General features: G+C 34.0%; 2 protein-coding genes and 1 pseudogene across 2 annotated transcripts; 1 reads left to right on the plus strand and 2 right to left on the minus strand.

The window, feature by feature from the left end:
* The first annotated feature begins 3,044 nt into the window (after positions 1 to 3,044).
* Positions 3,045 to 11,198, plus strand: LOC126743633 (protein FAM32A). The gene is made up of 2 exons (XM_050450822.1): positions 3,045 to 3,439; positions 10,983 to 11,198. Exons 1-2 carry the CDS (start codon positions 3,206 to 3,208, stop codon positions 11,103 to 11,105), a joined length of 357 nt encoding a protein of 118 aa, XP_050306779.1. The 5' UTR covers positions 3,045 to 3,205; the 3' UTR covers positions 11,106 to 11,198.
* Positions 11,144 to 12,607, minus strand: LOC126743631 (alpha-1,3/1,6-mannosyltransferase ALG2-like). Its single transcript, XM_050450818.1, has one exon. The coding sequence runs from the start codon at positions 12,459 to 12,461 to the stop codon at positions 11,199 to 11,201; it is 1,263 nt and encodes a 420-aa protein (XP_050306775.1). The 5' UTR covers positions 12,462 to 12,607; the 3' UTR covers positions 11,144 to 11,198.
* Positions 12,608 to 18,821: 6,214 nt separating this feature from the next.
* LOC126744183 (uncharacterized) lies at positions 18,822 to 21,846 on the minus strand (annotated as a pseudogene).
* Positions 21,847 to 22,126: the final 280 nt, after the last annotated feature.

Raw genomic sequence — 22,126 nt, forward strand, 5'->3', positions numbered from 1 at the left:
TCTTTAAGTTGAAATTAATTTCGACTAGTGATTCAATGACGTCATATCCATAGCTCAGTCGAAATCCGCAAAGGTCGCCAAGTCAACGTCGTCATATTTATTTCGACCTGTTTTCGCTCGAAATGGGCGCTTTTTAGAACTCATGTGTGGATGTTTAGAGCTTAGAGGGATTTTGAGTGAAGGCGTGAGGAACACGCGACTTGTTGCCTCGTGTTAAGTGCACTCCGCCCGAGATCCACTATGAGTCTCGCGCGGGCGGCCGCTTTTGTGCTACACTGTGGGGACAACGGTTTACAACAAATTAACAACAACTTCGAACATGAGCTTAGGGTTTTTATTCACTTCTCTACAACTTTTCTGATTAAAACTAAATTAACGAAAACAGAGAGAATTTCTTGAGATAAAGCAAACGTGAACCGACTGTCTCCAGGAGTTGAACAAACCGTAGTTTCGTCAATGAGTCGCTTTCGTTTAAGATCAGGGAGTAGGCCGTAGAAAGAGAGAAAGTCAGAACCTAAAATTGCCATTTTCACCTCGGCAAGAATGAAGGACCAGGCAAATGAGCGTCGAAGACCAAGGTCAACCTGCATGAGTTTCCTTCCAAAGGTGCGAATGGGTGAACCATTTGCGGCTGCAAGAGATGGCTCACATTGCTGGTGTCTGCTGTCGTGAGTTTTGTGTGGCAATATGGACACAATAGAGCCACTGTCAACCAAAAAACGTGTACCAGAAGATTTGTCATACATATAAAGACGGTTCTCTCTCCACGGCTTGCATGGTGATGTTTCTCCAATGGGTGCGCTCCTGCTTGGTGACTGGCCAGGCAGCAGCTCTATGGGTTTCCCGAACCACGCTGCTGTTGATGCTGCTTGGAGTGGAATGTGCATGGCATGTTGCACCGAGCTGCTGATGCTCCAAATCTAGAGTAGTAATAGCACATACCATTTGTGTGAGGCCTTGCTCTTGAGTTGGAGCGGCCACTCCTTCTGTTGTCTCTGTTGCCCCTGTTATCTCGGTCCTGAGACCTGGACTGGCGCTGTGTATTTTTGTCACTAACACGCACCAGGATTTCTTTAGATACTGAAAGCAAGTCAATTAATAAAGATTTTAGTTCACCAAACTTTGAAGTGCGTTGAACTGCGGCGACTGGCGGGGTTAAGCTGGCACTTGCATGGGTAGGTGTACCGACGGCAAATGTATATGGTGCTTTTGGTGTGTCAATGATTGAGTCTGCTGCTTCCAGCGTCTTATCAACGTTGTCGGTTTTAAGAGCTTTGAGAATGGGACGAATGTTTGCTGGCAGTAAGCTGAGCCAGTGTGTTAGTAAATATAAATCAGAAACATTACCTTTTGCTAAATTTTGCATGAACATCTGAACAGCTCCGATGGTTTTCTGTCACCAAGTTCTACGCCACTGAGTAGAATTTCAAGTTTTTTAACTTCTGGGTCGGCGTACCTCTTGAGCATGCGAGCTTTTAGTGTTGCATACTTGTCTTGGGCAGGTGGGGTGTATATTATGTCCGAGAGTTGTTCGACTATGTTAGAGGGTAAAGCACATAAAATTTCATGAAATTTTGACGAGTCACTGGTAGTGCGATCCTTCTGGAACTCTAGTTCTGCTTTTGCAAACCAAGCTTCTGGGTATTGGATCTCAAACTCTTTTAGTTTATAAGATGTAGCCGTGACACTGCCTCCTTCAGAATCTTGCTGGCCTGGAGCCTGTTGTTGCATAAGCTGCTGAATTTGTTGTTGTAGCTGTCGCAGCTGTTCTTGTTGGGCTTCCAGATTGGCATATTGGTCAAGCTGTTGCTGGTCAAAGCCTCCACTTGTCTCCACCGTGAAGCTATTGTTTTCTTGCATGATGTCGTTGGTGCGCGGTGCAAGGTCAAACGAATAAAATGTTGGTTTTTTGCACTCACCAATTAGGAATTAGGATCTCGATTTTCACACACGCACTGAGCTTTTAAGTTATAGCACGAAAAACGTTAACACTCTCTTTTGAGAAAGACGGGGTCACCACTTTAGAGCTTAAAGGGGTTTTGAGTGAAGGCGTGAGGAACACGCGACTTGTTGCCTCGTGTTAAGTGCACTCCGCCCGAGATCCACTATGAGTCTCGCGCGGGTGGCCGCTTTTATGCTACACTGTGGAGGTCGAATTAACAACAACCCCGAACATGAGATTAGGGTTTTTATTCACTTCTCTACAACTTATTTGACTAAAACTAAATTAACAAAAACAGAGAGAACTTCTCGAGATAAATCAAACGTGACCGACTGACTTGCACTTTTTTGACAATCCTCACCATTGACGTCTACGTGACATCGGCAAGACGGCTAGAACTCAGGTCGCGGAACAAGCACTTGCTTGCGTTGGCGACTACTTGGTAGGGTGGCGCCACAGATGAACCGGGTTGCACCAGCAGTAACCGAGGCGTTTCAAAATTAACCGGTGAAATCAGCTGGTTGCGAGGCATCGGATTAACCGGGATTTTAAGGTGGAAGCCCGGGCAAATAGATTCTTCCTCGGATTCCTAACTTAATTTTGTATTTTTTGCGGCTTAGTTTTTGTAAATTTGTTGTTGCTCAATTTTCATTTTGATTTTTTGTATTGTGGATATATTTTTAATTTGGTATTTAATTTTTTTTTAATTTTTTTTTGTTCATTCAGGTACCGACTATAAAAGCCATAAACTGACAAAAACTGACACTTTTACAACAGAACCGGTTTGGTTTTTAGTCTCTTAAACATCAAAACAACCTTTCTAGCATTTTCAATAGTTTGTCCTGGTTTGCTTTGAACGTTTAAAAAATATAAACATAAATAGAAATTGATATTATTAAAGCTGCCAACTGTCAAACAAATTTTAAGAAAATCAACCGAAGCGTTTTCGAATATTTAAGTAATCGAACGGCAATCTGAGACCTACCGAAAAAATCTTGATTAACCGGTTAATTCAACCGGTGAATCCTGAAAAGAGCCTAATATCAATTAGAATACTCATTCTTACGTCACTTAACAGTTGTTGATGTCCGTCATTTGAATTGTCTGTCAAACGTCATTTGAATATTAAACCAAAATACACAACTAAAAAAACACAAACCCCAAAACTTCCCATTTTGAATATTTATTTTTACAGTTGCAAGCTAAACTTTCTACAAAGAAAATAATAGATTTTTAAGACAGTTTTCTGGAAACATTACAAATATGGGTTATGAAGATCCCTCAGAAGATCCATATGCTCAAGTAGCCCCAAGCAAGTTAAAACTTAAAAAAGATGATGGGATCAAAAAAAAGAAAAAGAAAAAAAAGGACAAAAAGCTCTTGGAGCAGGTCTCCAAAACAATTGAAAGCAATGCCGAATCTTCTGAACCAGAACCTAAAAGTTCAAGCACAAAAACCAAAGCGGAATTGGCATTCTTACAGCAGCAAGAAAAAATGGTAAGACCATATTAGGTATTTCTTCTTTTCTTTACAATTTTTAAAATCACCTAAATACAGAGTATAAGTGTGTGCCAATCTAAAAGACATTATTAAGAGTAATTAATACATTTTTTGAAATTACCCTGTGAGCTATAAGCCAAATTATGTACATAAATTTTTTTATTTTAAATTCTAGTTAATGTCTATGGATTATACTTTATGCGTACAATTACCTTACTAGCCAATCTCATATACATCATATCAACACAACTGTGTAGTGTTTCAGTGATACCCAGGTTCCATTTTCTTAAAAAGACATGCAAACCTAAAAATAACAAAATTGTAATTAATTAAAAAAAAAATACACACCCCACAAAAATTATCACATCACTTATTATTTCTTAAATATTTTACTTTTTTTGCCTGTTTTTTAAAATTTGATTAATATTGATAATTAAATCACCAAATAATACGACTTTTCCAACATTTATTTTAAATCAGTTTAATCTACAGAGGACAAACATTTTGATTTACCAAAACATACAAAAATCAAAAAAATTGTACAAAACATGTACACAAAAAAAATTAACTTTATTTAAGCCAATGAATTTCTAATAGCATGTGTTACCTTCCCTGGTTCTAATTACAGCTTACATTTGTCTTCGAAGGCTTCTAAACAGGTTCTGGAGGTATTCTTGCAGCACTTATGCCCAGAAATCAAAAAGATCATTTTGAAGATCGATCATCTAGTGTTCTTATTGGTGCTGGATGTTGCTGAATTTGCCATCCTAGATGGTCCCAGACATGCTCTATCGGATTAAGGTCCGGGCTACGTGCAGGCCAATTTAGGGTGGGTATCTCAACCTCTTCTAAGTATTGCCGAACAACTCTAGCAGTGTGGGGACGAGCATTATCATGCATTAGCACAGAATTATCACCGATATATGGCATATAGGGCACTACATGGGGTTCTAGGATATCGGTTATGTAGCTGTCAGCATTTAGTCTTCCATCATTAATTACTAGCTCTGTGCGACCCTCAAAAGAAATTCCTCCCCAAACCATGATAGAGACACCACCAAAGCTTTCAGTTTGACAAAAATTAACCTGATTGTGCCATTCACCACGTCGTCTATATACTGGTACATGCCTATCTGATGAATATAGACAAAATCTTGATTCATCCGTGAATAGAATATTGGACCAATCTTGAATATTCCAATTTGTGTGTTCTCTAGCAAATTGCTATCTTGCTACTTGATGTTCTCTGGTAAGACATGGACCTCTAGCTGGCACTCTGGCCCGTCAACCAGCTTCTCTCAGCCTATTTCGAACTTTTGAACTGTCTGTAGGCTTATTTGGACATTACAAGCAGCCAACAGATCTGTTTGCAGTCTTCTAGAGGTGGTATGCCTAATTCTTAAAGCAGCTAACCTTAAGTAACAATCATCTACTGCCGAAGTTACCCTTCTGCGGCCTTGTCCGGGTCGTCTGGATAGTTGTCCTGTTTCTTGGTAGCGATTAACAACTCTGGATATGGTGCTTTGTTGAACTCCCATTATCCGAGCGACGTATCTTTGACTGCGGCCATCTTCTATGAGGGCAATGATTCTAGTGGCTTCTTCATTAGTTGCATGTCTTGTTAAACATTGAGGCACATCCATTATTAACAATAAATTTAAATTTTCACTTTGGAAAAACACTAATTGCTTAGAACGTTTTCGATCTCAATGCATTCGTCAACACAGGAATAATCTACGCGATTTCCGCGATAATTTTACGCGATCGTGAAATTCCGATAATTTTTTGTCCATATAAGAAACCAGAAATATCTTTTAAGTTGATACATATACAGATTGTCCCAAAAAATTTTTAAAATATCTTAAAATACTAGTGATGCCATAATTTTTATGGGGTGTGTATTTTATTATAACATAATTATTTGCCAATTTCATTTTTTTAAGATTATTTTCGTTTGGTGTTTTTTGTTTTGTTTCGTTTGGAAGTAAACTATAAAATTTTAGCCAAAAAAGATGCAATTAAATACTAAAAAAAACTATAAAATTTCTTTAACATTGACCCAAAACAGAGATACATTTGGTTTCCATTTTGAAATACAATTACTTAACTAAAACTTGTAATAGATAATATAGACTTGGAGTGGAAGTGTACAATGAGAAAATGTATATAATAACTTTATAACACCTTTTTAACAAAATTTATCATTATTTAAAGCAACATAGATTTATGAAAAAATGAATTTCAAATAACAGAAAAAGGAAACCTTGCCTTAGTTCAGTTATTATTAATTCCATGAAGCAAGAAGATTCTTTAACAAAAGAACTCTATAAGAACTTTTCAATTGAACTTAAAAAAATTGGAAAAAATATAGAAATGGTTTAAATAAACTAATGAAACAAAAATACTGAGACTAAAAGTAGCTATAAAAAACTAATTAATGAAATAACAAATAAAGAATGCAAAACACAAAGCAGTAAAAATTATATTTTGGAAAACAGAACATTTCTAAAGGAGACTGACATTGCCAATTTAATACTTTTTATTATAAATATCAGAGTATTTGTGAAAATAAAAATAATAAGATAATGTAGATCTGAATGTACACTATCGCTCACAGTTGCTCATAGAGCAACTTTTGTTATTTAAAATTTTTACAAAACAGTGAAAGTCAGAGACCAGATTTTTATTTGGGGCTTTATTATCTAGTAATAATACATACAGTGAACATATAATTAAATTATACAGTAAAAACCTAAAATATTTATGCTGGTTGTTAGAAATTTGTAGGATCAAATATCGAGCAACTAACTAAAAAAAACTGAATTATTCATAATTTATTAATTTTATTTAATATCTGGTAATATATCCTTTATTCTTAATAACTTCTAGACATTGATTTTTCATAGAACATAAAAGTTTATCAATATAATATTGAGATACACAGTTACACTGGTTTTGGACCTGGCCCTGTCAATTATATTCCACATGTTCTTTATCAGGTTAAGATCGGGACTCTGTGCTGGCCAAAGTGTGGCCAGCTAGTGGCCAATTATGTGGATTTTATTTGCAACGAAACAATCTTTTATTAATTTAGAGGTGTGTTTTGGGTCATTATCATGCTGAAATGTCAAAACAAAATATGCATTGTTATTAACAACGCTTAAGAAATACAGTTATAAAATAAAATAAAATAAAGGTTTTACATAAATTGTTCCACTTAGTATATACAACAAATCAAGCTAAAAATAGCCAGTCATAAAATATACATTGCAAAATAAAAATTAGTTCCATAAAACAATAAAATTATAGTGTTATACTAAAAAAGTAATACATGAATACATTGAAATAAAGATAATAAAATGAAATTTGAAAGATGTGAATTCCAAACCTATTTAATAATTTGTATTAAAATACTGAGGCTATAGTAGCCCTTTTTTAACAAAAAGGTTTAGTAGAGCGCCTAAATTCCAAGCTGTTATTATTTTGGCATATGGATAAGGGTAGATGATGGAACATTTTCTTTCCATTGTACACCACTGATTTTTTTACTTGTTCAGACCTGGGGATTGGCAATCTGATATAAGAGGCATGCCGGGTATCATAACCTATATTCTCCACATTTAGTTAACCTGAGAGTTCACCATTATGATTTTTAAAAAATCAGGCAGACTGTTTCCAAAATAAAAATACAGTACAAAGTAAGAATTTTGTGTCTGACAAATAAGGGACGACAAGTCTCTCGAACTAACCCTAAATAAACATCTAATTCAATCTTTTGCAACATAAATACCTTATTAAAGACATAGACTGAGAACATGATCCCCAAAAACAAATACCATAACGAAGATTGGATTCAACTAAAGAAAAATATGATGCTCTAGACTCTGAGCTGTTGAAATTATTCACAATGACACAAAGACCATAACAGCCAGAGGAAATTTTATTACAATATGTGCTTACATGATTTTCAAATTTTAACCCAGAATCAATATACAACCCAAGAAATTATCACATTTAGCACATTAGCAAACAATTCTATATTATTACTTAAAAAGACATTATTAAATGCACATTTGAATTTTAAAATATTTGGTTTTAGAAATATTAAAGAACAGCTTATTAGCATCACACCATCTTTTTATCTTACATAAATTCGTCCGAATATTTGCCTCAAGCTGCTCACAATTTTTTATTTTATTTATTTATTTATTTATCAAATTACAGTATCAACAGCCATAGAGGCCAATTACAAATTCAAATATAATATTAGCATATAAATGTACAATGCACCTAATAAAAAGTTTAAAATATTTCTTATAATCTATAATATATATTAAGTATTTACAACTACCCACATTTATATTATCACATATCAGGCATGAGACTGAGAAGCAAAAGGTCTAATGTCAATAATTCCTGTAAAATGTCTTAAATCTGTAATAGCAATATCAAGGTCAGAGGCATAAATATTAAAATAATCACACATTCTATATATTGGTGAGTTGTTCTATATATTTGTTCTAGGACAATCAAGATGAAAAATTTATCTTTGTCTGGTATTACCAACATTAATGAAGAATGGCAGCATCGCCATAATTTGAGGAGCATCAATCTTATTAAAATTTGTTAAAATTTCATAAATGTACACTAGGGATGTTTTAATGCTCAGATTTTCTAGGGATAGTCTGTTAAATATTTTCAGAAGCAAATTATGGTTATAACCCTGTTCGGGATAATATCCAAATCTCTTAAAAACAAATATTTTAAAAATTTGCGGTGTACACGCTCTATGGTTTTAATCCAGACGTCATATTGTGAAGACCAAATTATGCTTCTATATTCTAACTTAGGTAAAACCAGAATATCAAACAGTTTTAAACAACACTCAACATTAAAGTTTTTGGTAGTTCTAACAATGAAACCCATTATTTTCGGTGCCTTATTAACTGTGTTAATATGTGATTGGTAAAAGCTAAATTACAGTCAACAATTACACCTAAATCATTTTCATTGCTGGAATGTTCAAGCTGGGTACCGCTAATATTGTAGCTATAATTAATTATATTTTTGTTAAGTGTTAGCGACATTACTGATTATTTTTTATTATTGAAATGAAATGAGTTTGCATTACAGCAATCAACAACCCTATCTAAATCATTTTGCAGAGAGATGCAATCACCTAGAGAGGTAATTTCCATGTAAATCTTAAAATCATCTGCAAAAAGTAGTTTTTGTGAATCATTAGAAAAGGAAGCAATTTTATTCATGGCAACCAAAAATAACAGAGGGCCCAAATTGGAACCTAGTACCTGAGGTACTAGTGTAAACATCAGACCTGACGCCCTTAACCTCTATATACTGTTGTCTTTTTTTTAAATAGGAAGAAATTAACTGAATTAAATCGAGTGAACAAATTGACAAAATGTAATCAAATTAGTTAATGTTGATTTATTAGGCAAACATCTATGTTGGTATTCGGATATATTATGACTGACTTCAGCATATAATCTATGAAATAACATTATTTTGGATAACATTATCTCGGAGATAACATTATCTCAAATACTTGAGCAACAACATTCAAAATGGCAACAGGTCTATAGTTTATCACCTCGACATGCTTAGCCCCTGTTTTGTGCAATGAAATTTTATTGATAAAATGAAATTTTACTGATACGCCACTGTTTTTTAAATCGAGTTTCTGCCCGTTTTATTAAACAGTATTGTAAAATGAAATTTACCAACCAAGAGTACGCTGACATTGTCTTCACATATGGACGCGCTAACGGTAATGGAGCTTTGGCACGACCAGGAACGTTATCCAGATAGGAGGTTACCAAACTTCAGGGTGTTTAAAAACACCTTTCGCCGTCTTACTGAAGTTGGCATTGGGAATAATCCGGCACGTGGAGTCAACCCTGGCCATAATAATGTAGAGATTAAGGAGCGAATACTGGAAGCTTTTACCGCAGACCTTACTGCAAGCGTCAGAAAAGTAGCTGAAGACCTTGGCCTTTCTAGATGGAAGGTGTGGACGACCATGAAGAACCAAGAAGACAGTATCCCTTTCATGGTACAGGGGTGCAGGGCTTACAAGAAGAAGACCCTGCAAGACGAATTCAGTTCTGCCGCTTTTTATTGAACATGGACATCGAGGACTCGTTATTCTTAAGAAGTATCTTGTGAACAGACGAGTCCTTTTTTTCCAGGGAGGGTATTACCAACTTCCACAACCTCCACGAATGGGCTGCCAAAGATGCAAATCCGCACTGGAAAAAACAAAAATCATTTCAGAACAGATTTTCGGTCAATGTGTGGGCCGGAGTAATAGGCAGGACTATTATTGAGCCACATTTTCTACCAGAGAATTTAAATGGTGCTAACTATTTAGATTTTCTACAAAATGATACCCCCGTTCTTCTAGACGAAGTTGGATTATTGGAACGAGAAAGACCAATAATCTTTCAGCAAGATGGTTGTCCGCATTGGTCCTTGGCTGTCAGGAATTACTTAGACGACTGTTGGATCGGTAGAAGCGGAACCTTTCCTTGGCCTCCTGGATCGCCTGACCTAACTCCGTTGGATTTTTTCATATGGGGCTGGGCAAAGGAGCTTGTATACACCACCGAAATAAGAACAAGAGAAGAGTTGATTCGCAAAATAAATGAAGCATTTGACAGGATGAAAGAAGATATGACCATAAGAGTAACCACCACCGAAGTAACAAAAAGGGCTCGTGTCTGTATTAGAAATAATAGATTGCATTTTGAACATGAACAATAAATAGTTTAAACAAAATTGTGTTTTATTTAACATTAAAACCTAAAATAACCCCACAATTGGGGCTCTAATGCTTACTAGGCTTATGAGAAGTCTCAGTCTAATAATTTTTGTTTACATGACTTGCCGCACAGAAGAGGCCATAATTCTGAGAATTGGCCAGGCATCGGCATGAGTGATATCTAAAAATATATCATATATATATCGCCCTTTTTTATATAAAATATATAAAAAAGGGCGTTTCAATGTCTCTATTTTTTCTATAAGTTTACACAGAAGCTTGGAATTGATCGTATTTTTATTAATACACATTAGACAAAACAAAATAAACTAATTGTAACTTGCGCTCTATTACCGTTTAAGTGTGAAATTTTGGTATTTCTTGAGAAAATTGCAAAAATTGCCATAAAAAATTTATAAACAAATTTCGACCTACACATATTTAGCTTAAAATGTTTGAAATTAAGTCAGCTATCACCCCTTTAAAGGATTGCATCTAGCTTCCGGACACCCTGTATACTTTCAAACTGGCCATAAAAATTTCAATATTAGATTTTTAGACTAATTGCAGACTAGATCAAATATAAGTTGCTCTACTTTCTACATAAAACCAAAATTAATCTGATCAAATATAATCATATTTTCATAATTAAGCCCAAAGAGGTATAAATTGATTGTTTACATAATTTAATTGTAAACACTATATTATTTGAATTATTTTCATTCTGATTTTTTAAATATAATGTAAATTTTATTGCAGAGAATGAAGAGAATCCTGGAAAAAGCATCATTGACCCACAAAGAAAGAGTAGAGAAGTTTAACCAGCATCTTGACAGTCTCACAGAACATTTCGATATACCTAAGGTTTCCTGGACAAAATAATCTGTTTAACTGTATAATAAAATGATATTATTCTTAGCTTAGTTCTAATAGTGTATATTAAATTACTAAATATAACAATGGAAATTATATAAATCACTTAGTTTTTTTGCTCACTTCAATCACTTCTTTAATAACACTTCTAAGCCTCTTTGCAAAGCTGTCCAAAGAAAATTTCTCCTCTAATTTCCTTTTTCCTTTGCTGCCCATGTCTTTGGTTCCATTTTTTATAATTTTATGCATAAACTCGGCCATGCTATCGGAGGTAGGCTCACAAAGGTATCCAGTTACACCATGTTCCACAGTCTCTCGTGGTCCTCCACTATTCATTGCTATAACAGGTTTAGACACTAGCATAGCTTCAAGGGGCACTATGCCAAAATGTTCTTTCAATGGTGTATATAGTAATGTGGTACAAGATGCAAGCAGGTCAACTTTAGTGCTATCAGAAGGTGATTTTAAAAAAATTATTTTGCCTTCCAGGTTTTTTTGCTTTGTAAGATTTGTGAGCTCTTCAAAAGTTTTAGCATTAGTTTGATTAATTGGATCAAAGCCTCCTGCAACAACTAGGAAGATTTTCTCCCATTCAGAAGCAGATGTAAGCGAGCGCAGCTTTTCCATTGCATTTATGGCAAAATCAAGCCTTTTGGCTGGGTGGAACCGATTTACTGAGAGAAAAACAACTACATCATTTTTTTTGTATTGAATGTCAGTAACCACTTCACGGATGGGCTTAACAGTTTTTAATTTGTTAACACTTTCTTGATAAGATTGAGCTATAGTTGGATAAAGAATTTGAATAGGCTTTTTAATTTCTGGAAAGGTTTCCCTGAACACTGAAGCAGTATACTCACTGTTGACGAGTATAATATCAGACATTCCAGTTGCTTTAAGCTCCATCCAGTTAATAGGTATTCTGTATAATTTTTTTAAAGTGCCTCCAGGTGTTGAGGCAAGTAAATCAGGATGATGGCAGTAGTAAACCACTTTTTTACCTCCCAGCTTTAAAAATGGAATGGCTATAGGTATAAGATCAATAAAATATAAATCAGGTTTGATGTCCCCTTGGCCAAATAATAAAAACACAATTGTCAAGTAGATCATTCGGACATACGCACAAAGTGCTTGGCATTTACCAAAAATGCTTCTTGGCAGCCAATCACCATAAACTGAGACTGGAAATTCATCGTTTTTAAGTTCTTCGAATGCATGATTTTTGTCGAAGTGGTTTGTAACGAATAAAACATCATGATTTTGCTTTTTAAGGGCAACTGCTACATCTAGGACCAACCTTTCCGCACCGCCTATGCCCAAGTCCGGATGGATAAATGCGATTTTCAGCCTTTTTTGAGATGCCATTAGGCTGGATAAATGCCACGTATATTCAACACATTGGAAAGATCTTTATAAAATAATAATTTTTGATAAAAATCAATAGTGAAAAGCAAAACAAATAATAGATTTTCGCTATTACGATTCGAGGTTAGGTTAGGTTAAAAGTCCGACCAAGAAGACTGGAGGAAGGAGAGATATTTTGCCTGTGCTGCATGCAGTGTTGCCAGATTTAAAAAAAATAAAATTCACCAGAAAAAAAAATTAAAAATCACCAGATTTAAAAAAAAATCACCAGAGATTTTAAAACTTTATTTTTAAAGCTGTATTACTAGATTTAAACAAAGAAAATGCATGCTCTAATGTCTGTGTACAACTTAGTAATTAAGTTGTTTGATAAAACCCAATTCACTATAAATTTTTTAATACTAGGTGGCGAAGGCAGTAAAATTTTAATTTTATTAGCACATAACCTAAGGTACAAATTGAATAAATTTTTCCTGGTGTTATTGTGTGATTTTGAACTACTTTTGTTTACGCAATGAATTATAAAAAAAGTCCAATATTTTTTAACAAAACAAATTTTTATTTTCCAATGTGATGAATATTTCTGGAAAGTATTCTAAGAAATAATAAGCTAAATATAACTAAAATATAGTTTACATAATGATTTCTGATTACAAAAAAATATCTACTTAAGTTTACAGAACTAACTAAATGAATTTATTTTATTTATACATTTCATTTTTGTGTAGTGATAACATTTTATTCGATACATCAAAGTTGTAGCAACTGTTTGGCTTAATCAGTCTTTTAGAGTGCAATAAGCCACTTAATGTTGTTTCACCCAGTTTATACCTAAGTTTAGTTTTATTTAGGTTCATACAACTAAAAACTCTTTATACACATGCACTGCTATGGGGTAAAATAAGCAATGATTTAACAAACTTGACCAATTCGGGAAACATCTCAGAATGGTCTCCTTTCTTTATTATACACACTGTTTTCCAGAAATCTGTGGAATTCATGGTAAAATCTATATCAAAATTTTTAAAAGCCTTCCGATCTAATGTATTTAAATCAGAGATTGGGACCCAAAATGCTACTGCTATTTTGGGTCCCATATACACTTTTTCGAGAGGGAGATAGTATGCAGGATTACGATATTGGATTTGTATTATATTAGTGTTTTTTAAATATTCGGGTCTTATATAATAGTTCAGTAACATTTTTTAGGCAGCACTGTTCTTTGAGTATAAATAATAAATTTTAGGATTTTCTGATTGTACAGGAGATTCCTGATTACGTACCGTCAAATGGGGTTAAGTGAATCAAAATAAGTGTTTTTTTTCGTTTTTCTGCCAAAGTATTAAATTAAAAAATATGTAAAAAATATTGTAGATTCTGGTAAACGTCTTAAAAGATTTTGTTAAAACTTGTAAGCATTTAAGCATGGGAAGTCCTCCATTTTTTTTGATAAAGTCTGATTCACTTTACCCTCCGGTTTGGGGTAAAGTGAATCATGTATTAGAAGTGCTGTAAAATTCACTTTAAACATAATGTGGGTAAAATGAATCAACAAAAAATAAAAAAAAAAGATTTAAACGAAAAAAAACACTTAAAAAAAAACAAATTATTTATTCTAAAGGTAACAAAAGTAAGATTAAGTAACAAAGTCTTATTCTATAACACATTCTATCACAGAATATTAAGGCTTTATAAAAACAACAAACTTAGGAACTTTTCTTTAAACAAAAATGGCACTCTTGGTAAAAAAAACTTAAGTCTACATACAAAACATAGGAAAATTAACAAAAAAGAAATTACTCCAACTTTTTAAATTCGTCGTTGTCTAAGTTAAAAACAAATTTACCCCTCTTGAAAGACTTTTGACGCAGTTTTCTAATAATTTGGTCTTGGCTTATTAGGCAAAGGTCCTGTATTTCTGGATAAACAAAATACCCCTTTTCCGAGTTTCCCTTTTTTCTCATGGCATTTATAGTAAATTCTTTTTTCTTTGAACAATTCTCGATTTTGCCAAAAAACAATCGATCTCGTTTCTCGGTTGGAAACTTTGCAATAATAAACTCCCCAATCCTTGGCTCCATGGATAAGTCTGTGTCGATCATGTAAGTATCATCATTCGATGTCGACGGATTTGGATCAAACTCGTCAAAGTTTTCAACAATATTTTCGAAATCACTTAGGGAAAATTCTTTATCTAACTCATCTAACACTCTCGATCTAACTCATCATCCGATATTTCCAGGGCTCTTCTTTCGTTTTTTTTCATGTTTTTTTTAGATGATTTTTTTGTGGGTGTTTTATCTATTATCGTTGATAATAAACTTTGACTTGACACACTTTTGCCAGCCTCGATAATAATTTTTTTTCCTCTCTTTGTTGATTGATTCGGGGTAGTTTTTAAATTTTTTAGGTGACTGATTATTGTGTTACTCCAGGCCTGATCATTATTCTCACCATTTTCATCGATGTGTAAATTTCGTGGAATTTTATTTAAAACTTTGTTGGGATCGAGCGGAAAAATTCCACATGCCTTAAAACCAGCAATGGAATTTTCTTTCGACTTTATGCCAACCTTTTCCACACTCTGTCTCAGCAGCCTTGGAAACTCCGTTTTAGGAATGACTCCACGGTGTTTTAGTTTCCATTGTTCCAAGGTGGATCTCCATGCAGCTTTTAAAGGCCTAAAATACGCGACATCGAGCGGTTGAAGCAAATGAGTTGAATTGGGAGGGAGTAAGACAAAATCAATTTCATTATTCTCACATTGCTGTACGACATTAGTGGTAATGTGGCAATTTAAGTTATCGCCTATTAAAACTTTACGCTCAGCAAGCTTTCGAAAATAAGGCATGACAATTGTCTTAAACCAGTCCTCAAATATATCAGAGTCAAACCATCCACTCATGCTTCTGTTATATCTTGCTCCTTCAATTCCTCCCTCTGTCCAACCATCATAGAAATGTTTTGCCTTGCATACCGTATATGGAGGCAGTAATGTTCCATCAGCGGCTATTGCAAACATCACAGTTGTGCTGGTCTTTGAGGAGTCTATTAACCTATGGGCATGCTTTGCACCTCTTTTTGTAATTACTTTAGCCGACCCGGGATCATCCACAAAATTGGTCTCGTCGTAATTGATAATATTTTGAGCAGGGACGTCTTTCAACGTGACCTGCAAGTTTTCAAAATATTTTTGAATAACCTCGCGGGTTAATGCACCTCTAACGCGTTTTGTATTTTCACCCAACTTAACGGTAAGGTCTTTATTTCTGCTCTTAAAACTTTTGAACCAGTCCATCCCTGGCATATTTTCTTTAAATCTGGAATCCCTTACTCCTAGTCTATTTAGATATTGTTGCACAATTGCTCTAACATCTGTACTTTTTAATGGGAATCCCCACGTCGGCGCAAATTTTGATTGTCTCCTTTAGTCTTAGCTCTTGCTCACCACTTAGTACAGGCTGTCGACCATATTTTAAAGAATGTTTGCCATGATATCTTCTTTGAATGGTACTGAAAGGTACACCAAATCTTTCAGATGCTTGTCTCATGGACATATCACCTCGTCTAACCGCTGCCACTGCTCGCCGAACATATTCTTGATCGTAGTTACATTTTCCCTGCGGCCCCAATTTTTTTTTGTAAATTCTCGGCATGCTAAAAAGACCAAAACTAATAAAAAAATATTTCTTATATAAAAAATTATTTAAAAAAAAAGTTCTAAAAAATTTAATCATAAATTTACAGCGACACTTAAATGATTCATTTTACCCATTAAAGTTACCATCTTAGAAAAAAAAAAAATGCTAAAATTCAACAAAAAAAAAATTTACCAAAAATTAAGCACAAATTTGTTTATTAATGTCTAATAAACACATTAATTACATTCAAGTAAATAAATATTAATATTGATCACTTCCGCAACCAATCGTTTCCAAAGTTTTGTAAAATACAAAAAAATCGTTTAACCGGAACATGTCGTTATGGTACTCACGTGTATTTTTTTGAGCAGCGAAACACACCCTACCACATACAAAGACATACTAACGAGGTCATCTCGATGCAATAATGTCACTATATGGGGCAGGTCTGCGACGGGATCGACTTTTTTGCGGAAATACCCGATTAATTCATTTTACCCACTATGATTCACTTAACCCCGTTTGACGGTAATTTTTTAGTTTTAGTAAAGGCAAATTAAACCACCAATAAATTATAACATATCCTTTACTACGTATAAATTTTGATAACCAATAAAAAATGGACTGTATTTTACAATAACATAAACGCGGATCGGTCAACAAAAAAACCAATACATCAGGGAAGCACCGACCGCGATGACACACTGTCACTCGATGACTTTCGACGCGGCCGCTGACAGTTCCACACCGCTAATAGGGATGGGTTATAAGAATGGGAAAGAATAGCGATAAAGTGTCTTCTTCCAACACTGATTGAAACTCTAAGTTTAAATCATTAAAAATTGGCAAAACATATTCTAAGAACTGTAAGTATAATTTAGTGGTGGAATCGTTTAGCATATCGTATAGCATATTTAAAACTATGCTGAAAATAAGTATTTCTAACAAACTTTTCTAATTCATTGGGTAACTTCTCACAAGCATAAGAAGCACATAGTGCTAATGAATGGCAAATACATTTCATAATGAATAAATGGGGAATGTCTTTCGATAACTGAGTTTTTAGAGAATTTTTTCGCCCCATCATGGTATTAGCACCGTCTGGAGCAAAACCAACCATATTTGTTTTGTACGGTATTTCGTAATTATTAAAAAAATATATAATTGTATTATATAAACCTTCGGCACTTGCATCGGTCACGGGAATTAACGCAAAAAATTCATCTTTAATTGTCAAATCTTTACTATTAAAGCGTACCACCATTGCTAAATTTTTTACCGCGGAATTATCAGTAGATTCATCAACAAGCAATGAAAATTTTTCTTTTTTCAGTGTGTCTAGTAACGTTTCAAAGCTTACTTTACCTATTACATTATTAATTATTGCAGTACACTTGGTTCTGCTACATGATAGTCTTGATACTTGGCAAAAGTTCATTCCAGAATTACATATACTTTTGACCAACTCAGACAAATGATCCACTACATTGATAGGAATATTGTGTTCTGTAATAAAGCCCGCTATTCTTATTTCATTTTGTTTAACAATTTTTTCATTAGTTTACAAGTATGCAAATCGAACTGGTTTTTTAAACTAAGAAGGTTTGTTTCATGTTTTTTTGAGGCGTTGTGTTTTTTACTGCCCCAATGCCGCTAATAAAATCCTTGTTGCAAACTTTACATTTAAAATAAGTGTTACCTAGAGTACTTTTCTGAATCCAATGCTTAAAATCATTATGTTGCTCCCAAGTTGAATTATATTTGTGATCATAGCATTTTTTTTCTGTGGAGTCTCTTCTGCATCATTGGTCTCTAATAAATAAGAATCAGATGAGTCCAAAGCGTAAGTAGATGGAACCGACGGAGACGCACATGTTGACATATTATTTGATGAGTGCCAGGCTTTTCTGTGTTTGAATCTATTTGCTTTTCGACAGGTTTCAAAAACCGTTTCATGATATTAAATATTTTAATAAAATTGGTATTCCGCAGACAGTAGTAATGGTCAAATATACACGATACACGACAACGGTACAATACGCGAAGCCGCAAAATGTAGTATTAGTTCGGGAATGTAGTAATTATTGGAGATCTGGTAACTGAAAAATTGTTGAAAATATTCAAAGTTGATGAAATTTTTAAAATCATCAGCAATTGCCATTTTACAAAAAGTTTTTCACCAATCACCAGGTTCCTCATAAAATCACCAGATCTGGTGAAATTTCACCAGACCTGGCAACACCGGCTGGATGGGACAAATCCTGTATCATAGAGAAAGTAAAATAAGAAGAGGAGTTAATCACATGTTTACCAGATGGCACCACGTTTATGAAGCGACTACAGCGCACCTTGGCAACCATTGGAACTATTTGATAAATAAATACGAATAATCGGTATTGCAAGTAGTTACAATACCGACTGAACCATATGAAGCAAAACGCGAAATTTTAGAATTTAGTATAAGGCGGGAGATTTAAATTTACGGTGTGGCTAGCCTCCCGGTTCCGGTATCCGTTTCCATCCCGGCTAAATTAAATAATGACGTCACCGTAGCCGGGATTTGCACAAATCCCGGCTAAAATGAAAAATAATGCTAGTGGCGTCACTAGAAGCCGGGATTTATAAAAATCCCGGAAAGTTTAGCAGAACTTGTAAAATAAAATAAAAAACAGCTGAGCGTTAAAAATTTAAAGATTATTGCAAGTATAAGTATAAAAAATCATGTTTCTGCTTTGCATTTCCATTTCATGCATATCCATTTATCATGATACTTCGGTTTTTTCTTTAATGTTGTGCATTTAACATGCCTCCAAAAAAGACATAAAACGCACATTATGGCATTTAACCCATTTTTAGTTAGTTTCAGATGACATGTACAGCATAACATCGTTTCATTTTTCTTCTTGGATATTATATTTCCAACAACATTCCAAGCTTCATCTGAGAAGAAGAAAAAAGTACTATATTATTAATTATTATTTTTACCGAACAATTTTTAAATCAGCATTTTCATATAAGACGGCATGAGGAATATTTTCCAGACTCTTTTCAATACATTTTTCCTCAATTATTACTCCACTCAAAGCCGTCACCACGACTTCTTCATCCACAAACCACCTCAGCACTATTTTCTGTTGTTCCAGAAAAGATAATTTAAAAAATGGAACAAGGGTTCCTCGTTTCTTCTTAGGTAAACCAATTGCTGTCATTTCGCTGCCTTTAGGACGTCCTCGTTTTTTTATTACCTGTGGCATTTTAATATTGTGATACGAGACATCTAAAAATGCAATTTGGAACTTAACGTAATTTCAGATATGAACTGTAATAAAGCATTATACCTTCTTGAGACTATTGTTCATTAGTAACACATATTTCCATATTTTCTTTGCCTTCAAAATTGACAGAAACATCTCTACCGCTTTGTTCCTGTATTGATTCTAGTTCTGTGGTATCAACAGTAATAACTACAGGTTCCATTTTTGTTACTATGGTGTCTACATCAGCTAAATAAAAGTATGGTTAATAAAGTATGAGTATATATAGTATCTATAGTTTAAAAAACCTTTTGTTGGTTGTTGGCGACTGCTTGAAGATATTTCCATGTTTGAAGATACTTCAGTGCTAGACCATCAAAAATAATAATTGGTATATTTGTTATGTCCAGGTCAGTATTATTATTTCCAATGGTTGGCATATTTGTTATATCCAGGTCATTATTTTCTGCAATGACTTCTGTATTATCTAAAACAATGTATTAATTTACTACACTAAAAGTACTATTATATGATAATGTTTACCTGTTGGTACTTCTTCCTCTTCTTCATTAATCATATTCTAAAGTCTAAAGTTTCTAAAGTTTTCAGGCTATCCATTTTCTGGTCAAATGATTCATAACTTGACAAAGCAACCAAATTAGCCAGTGAATCAGTCGTTGATAATGCCTCTCTTCGTTTTTGACCGTATGTTTTTGGTTTTTTTTTGTTAATGACAGTTACTGCAGCTGGTAATACTTCTGGGTTTCCCTCAAAAATTATATCTGCATTTGACGCATTACTGCATTATACTAAACATTTTTGGGTCTTTTTATAATAGTCTAAAGTCCAACGTTTATTTATATTTTCTTTGGAAAACAGAGGCATTCCCATAAATTTCCTCACAGCAAACATATAGTCTGCAGGGTAGTAACATACCAACATGGAAATTACAATTACACTGATTTGAATCACATTGCAATTGTCCTTCTGTGCTGCTAGTAATGAAAAAAGTACTTGTGTCCGCATTTTCAATTATTTTAACTTTTTCACTGTATTTCATTTGATTAAGTACCATTTTGGCAGACTCGTGCGTTAAAAAATTCAAAAATTTCTTTTCGTCGCCTTCTGCATGGTAATTTGTCACCAATCTTTTTTGCAGCTGATACACTGCTTTAAAATCTCTTTCGCTTTCAAGTGCTTGTAAAATATTAAAAAATTAATGCACAAACTCTTCTAATGTACTATTTTTGAAATTACGGATTTCAATTTTGCATTTATTGACTCTATACGATTATTTGTTGTATTTTGAAAACAACCTTTCATAAAGGTTTTTGACACCGACCATTCGTCTTTAATAGGGTACCAATTTTTATCAAAATATTCGAAAACTTGTCGTGGAACAGATGATTTTAACAAATTATATGCATTTTCAAATTCCTCATTTTCATTGGCATAAACCATTTTTTGCAAAATCTTCAGAGCCAGAGCCCTATCACATTGTGAAATTCCCATTTTTTCACAAGTAATTTCACGACTAAATGTACGCATCGAATGGAAAATACAAATGTGCAAATTAGCTTTTGAAAAAACATCTCTTATGACAGTTCTTGAGTGTATTCTGACGCTATCTTGTTATTTCTAAAAGTTTCTAGAAACCAAGTAAAACTATTGTTATCTTCATTGGCTTCAATAGACAAAAAGTAGCTATCTCTGTTTGACAGTTCACCATCCTCCTCTCTACTATAATTAAAAATACAGGTATTCCAATATTTATTAATTTCTACGTACCATCTATACCCAGAAATTCGGGAAATGCTTTGAAGGTGTTTTTCATATTAGGGGTTTGAATGAACATACTCTTGAAACAATTTTCATCATCTTTAAGTATGCTTACTTCAGCATTATATTTATTTTTTTAAATGTTTACACATTCCTCCAAATTATCAGATTTTTTACCAATTTTTTGTTGAATAATTGATAAATCCTTTAAAGTCATGAGTTTGCCAGTTTCTCTTTCCAACTTTTGTTTAACTAATTTGCTTTTAATGCTAATAATTCTTCTGCATTTCGTTTATCATGAGAACATAGCCTTCTTTGAGATGGTAGGTATTCAAATTGCACCATACTATTTTCATGATTGTGATTTTCGCAAATGCTTCTAACTCCCAGTGCTCTTCCATCTGCTGTAACTCTTAAAGATGTATGAGCAGGACATGGTTGGTATTTTTTAAAAGTTCTTGTATCTCTTTCCCCTTTACCAGAAGGCCTAAATTTCTGCCCACCATAAATACAGCAATACTTTACTTCAACATAATTAAGTTCCTTTCTAATTGGAGTTTGAATTCGTGAGGAAGCTATAAGTCGAGCATCGCGTTTCCAAAATTTGCAAAATGCATAATCAAGCACAAAATATTCTACTATTGGGCACTCGCAAAGTCACAAATCAGTCAAATCACACTTTTAACTTACTTTTTTAACACTACAACGCATGCTTTGAATCAGTTCATAACTCGTTAAATCGTCACGTAGATTGAATACTGCCTGCATCAGCTGACGTTTGACATTTTAACCGAGATTTTTATAAATCCCGGCTTCTAGTGACGTCACTAGCATTATTTTTCATTTTAGCCGGATTATTTGCCTTGGTTCAAGAAGTTTCTCATCTTTTCTATGAAGCTCTTTGTAAAAGTCTTTTGCAGTCCCGTGAATAACCTCTCTATTGGTTTTTGTTGTTCCACTTTTATGCAGCAGTTTTCAAATGTTTCTTTTA

This window comes from Anthonomus grandis, chromosome 13, assembly GCF_022605725.1.
Source record: "Anthonomus grandis grandis chromosome 13, icAntGran1.3, whole genome shotgun sequence".
In the NCBI taxonomy this organism is placed as follows: domain Eukaryota; kingdom Metazoa; phylum Arthropoda; class Insecta; order Coleoptera; family Curculionidae; genus Anthonomus; species Anthonomus grandis.

Coding starts and splice junctions, on each gene's coding strand:
- LOC126743631 (XM_050450818.1), bottom strand. CDS start 12,461: ATGGCATCTCAAAAAAGGCTGAAAATCGCATTTATCCATCCGGACTTG.
- LOC126743633 (XM_050450822.1), top strand. CDS start 3,206: ATGGGTTATGAAGATCCCTCAGAAGATCCATATGCTCAAGTAGCCCCA. Junction 3,440..10,982: donor TACAGCAGCAAGAAAAAATG/GTAAGACCATAT, acceptor ATTTTATTGCAG/AGAATGAAGAGAATCCTGGA.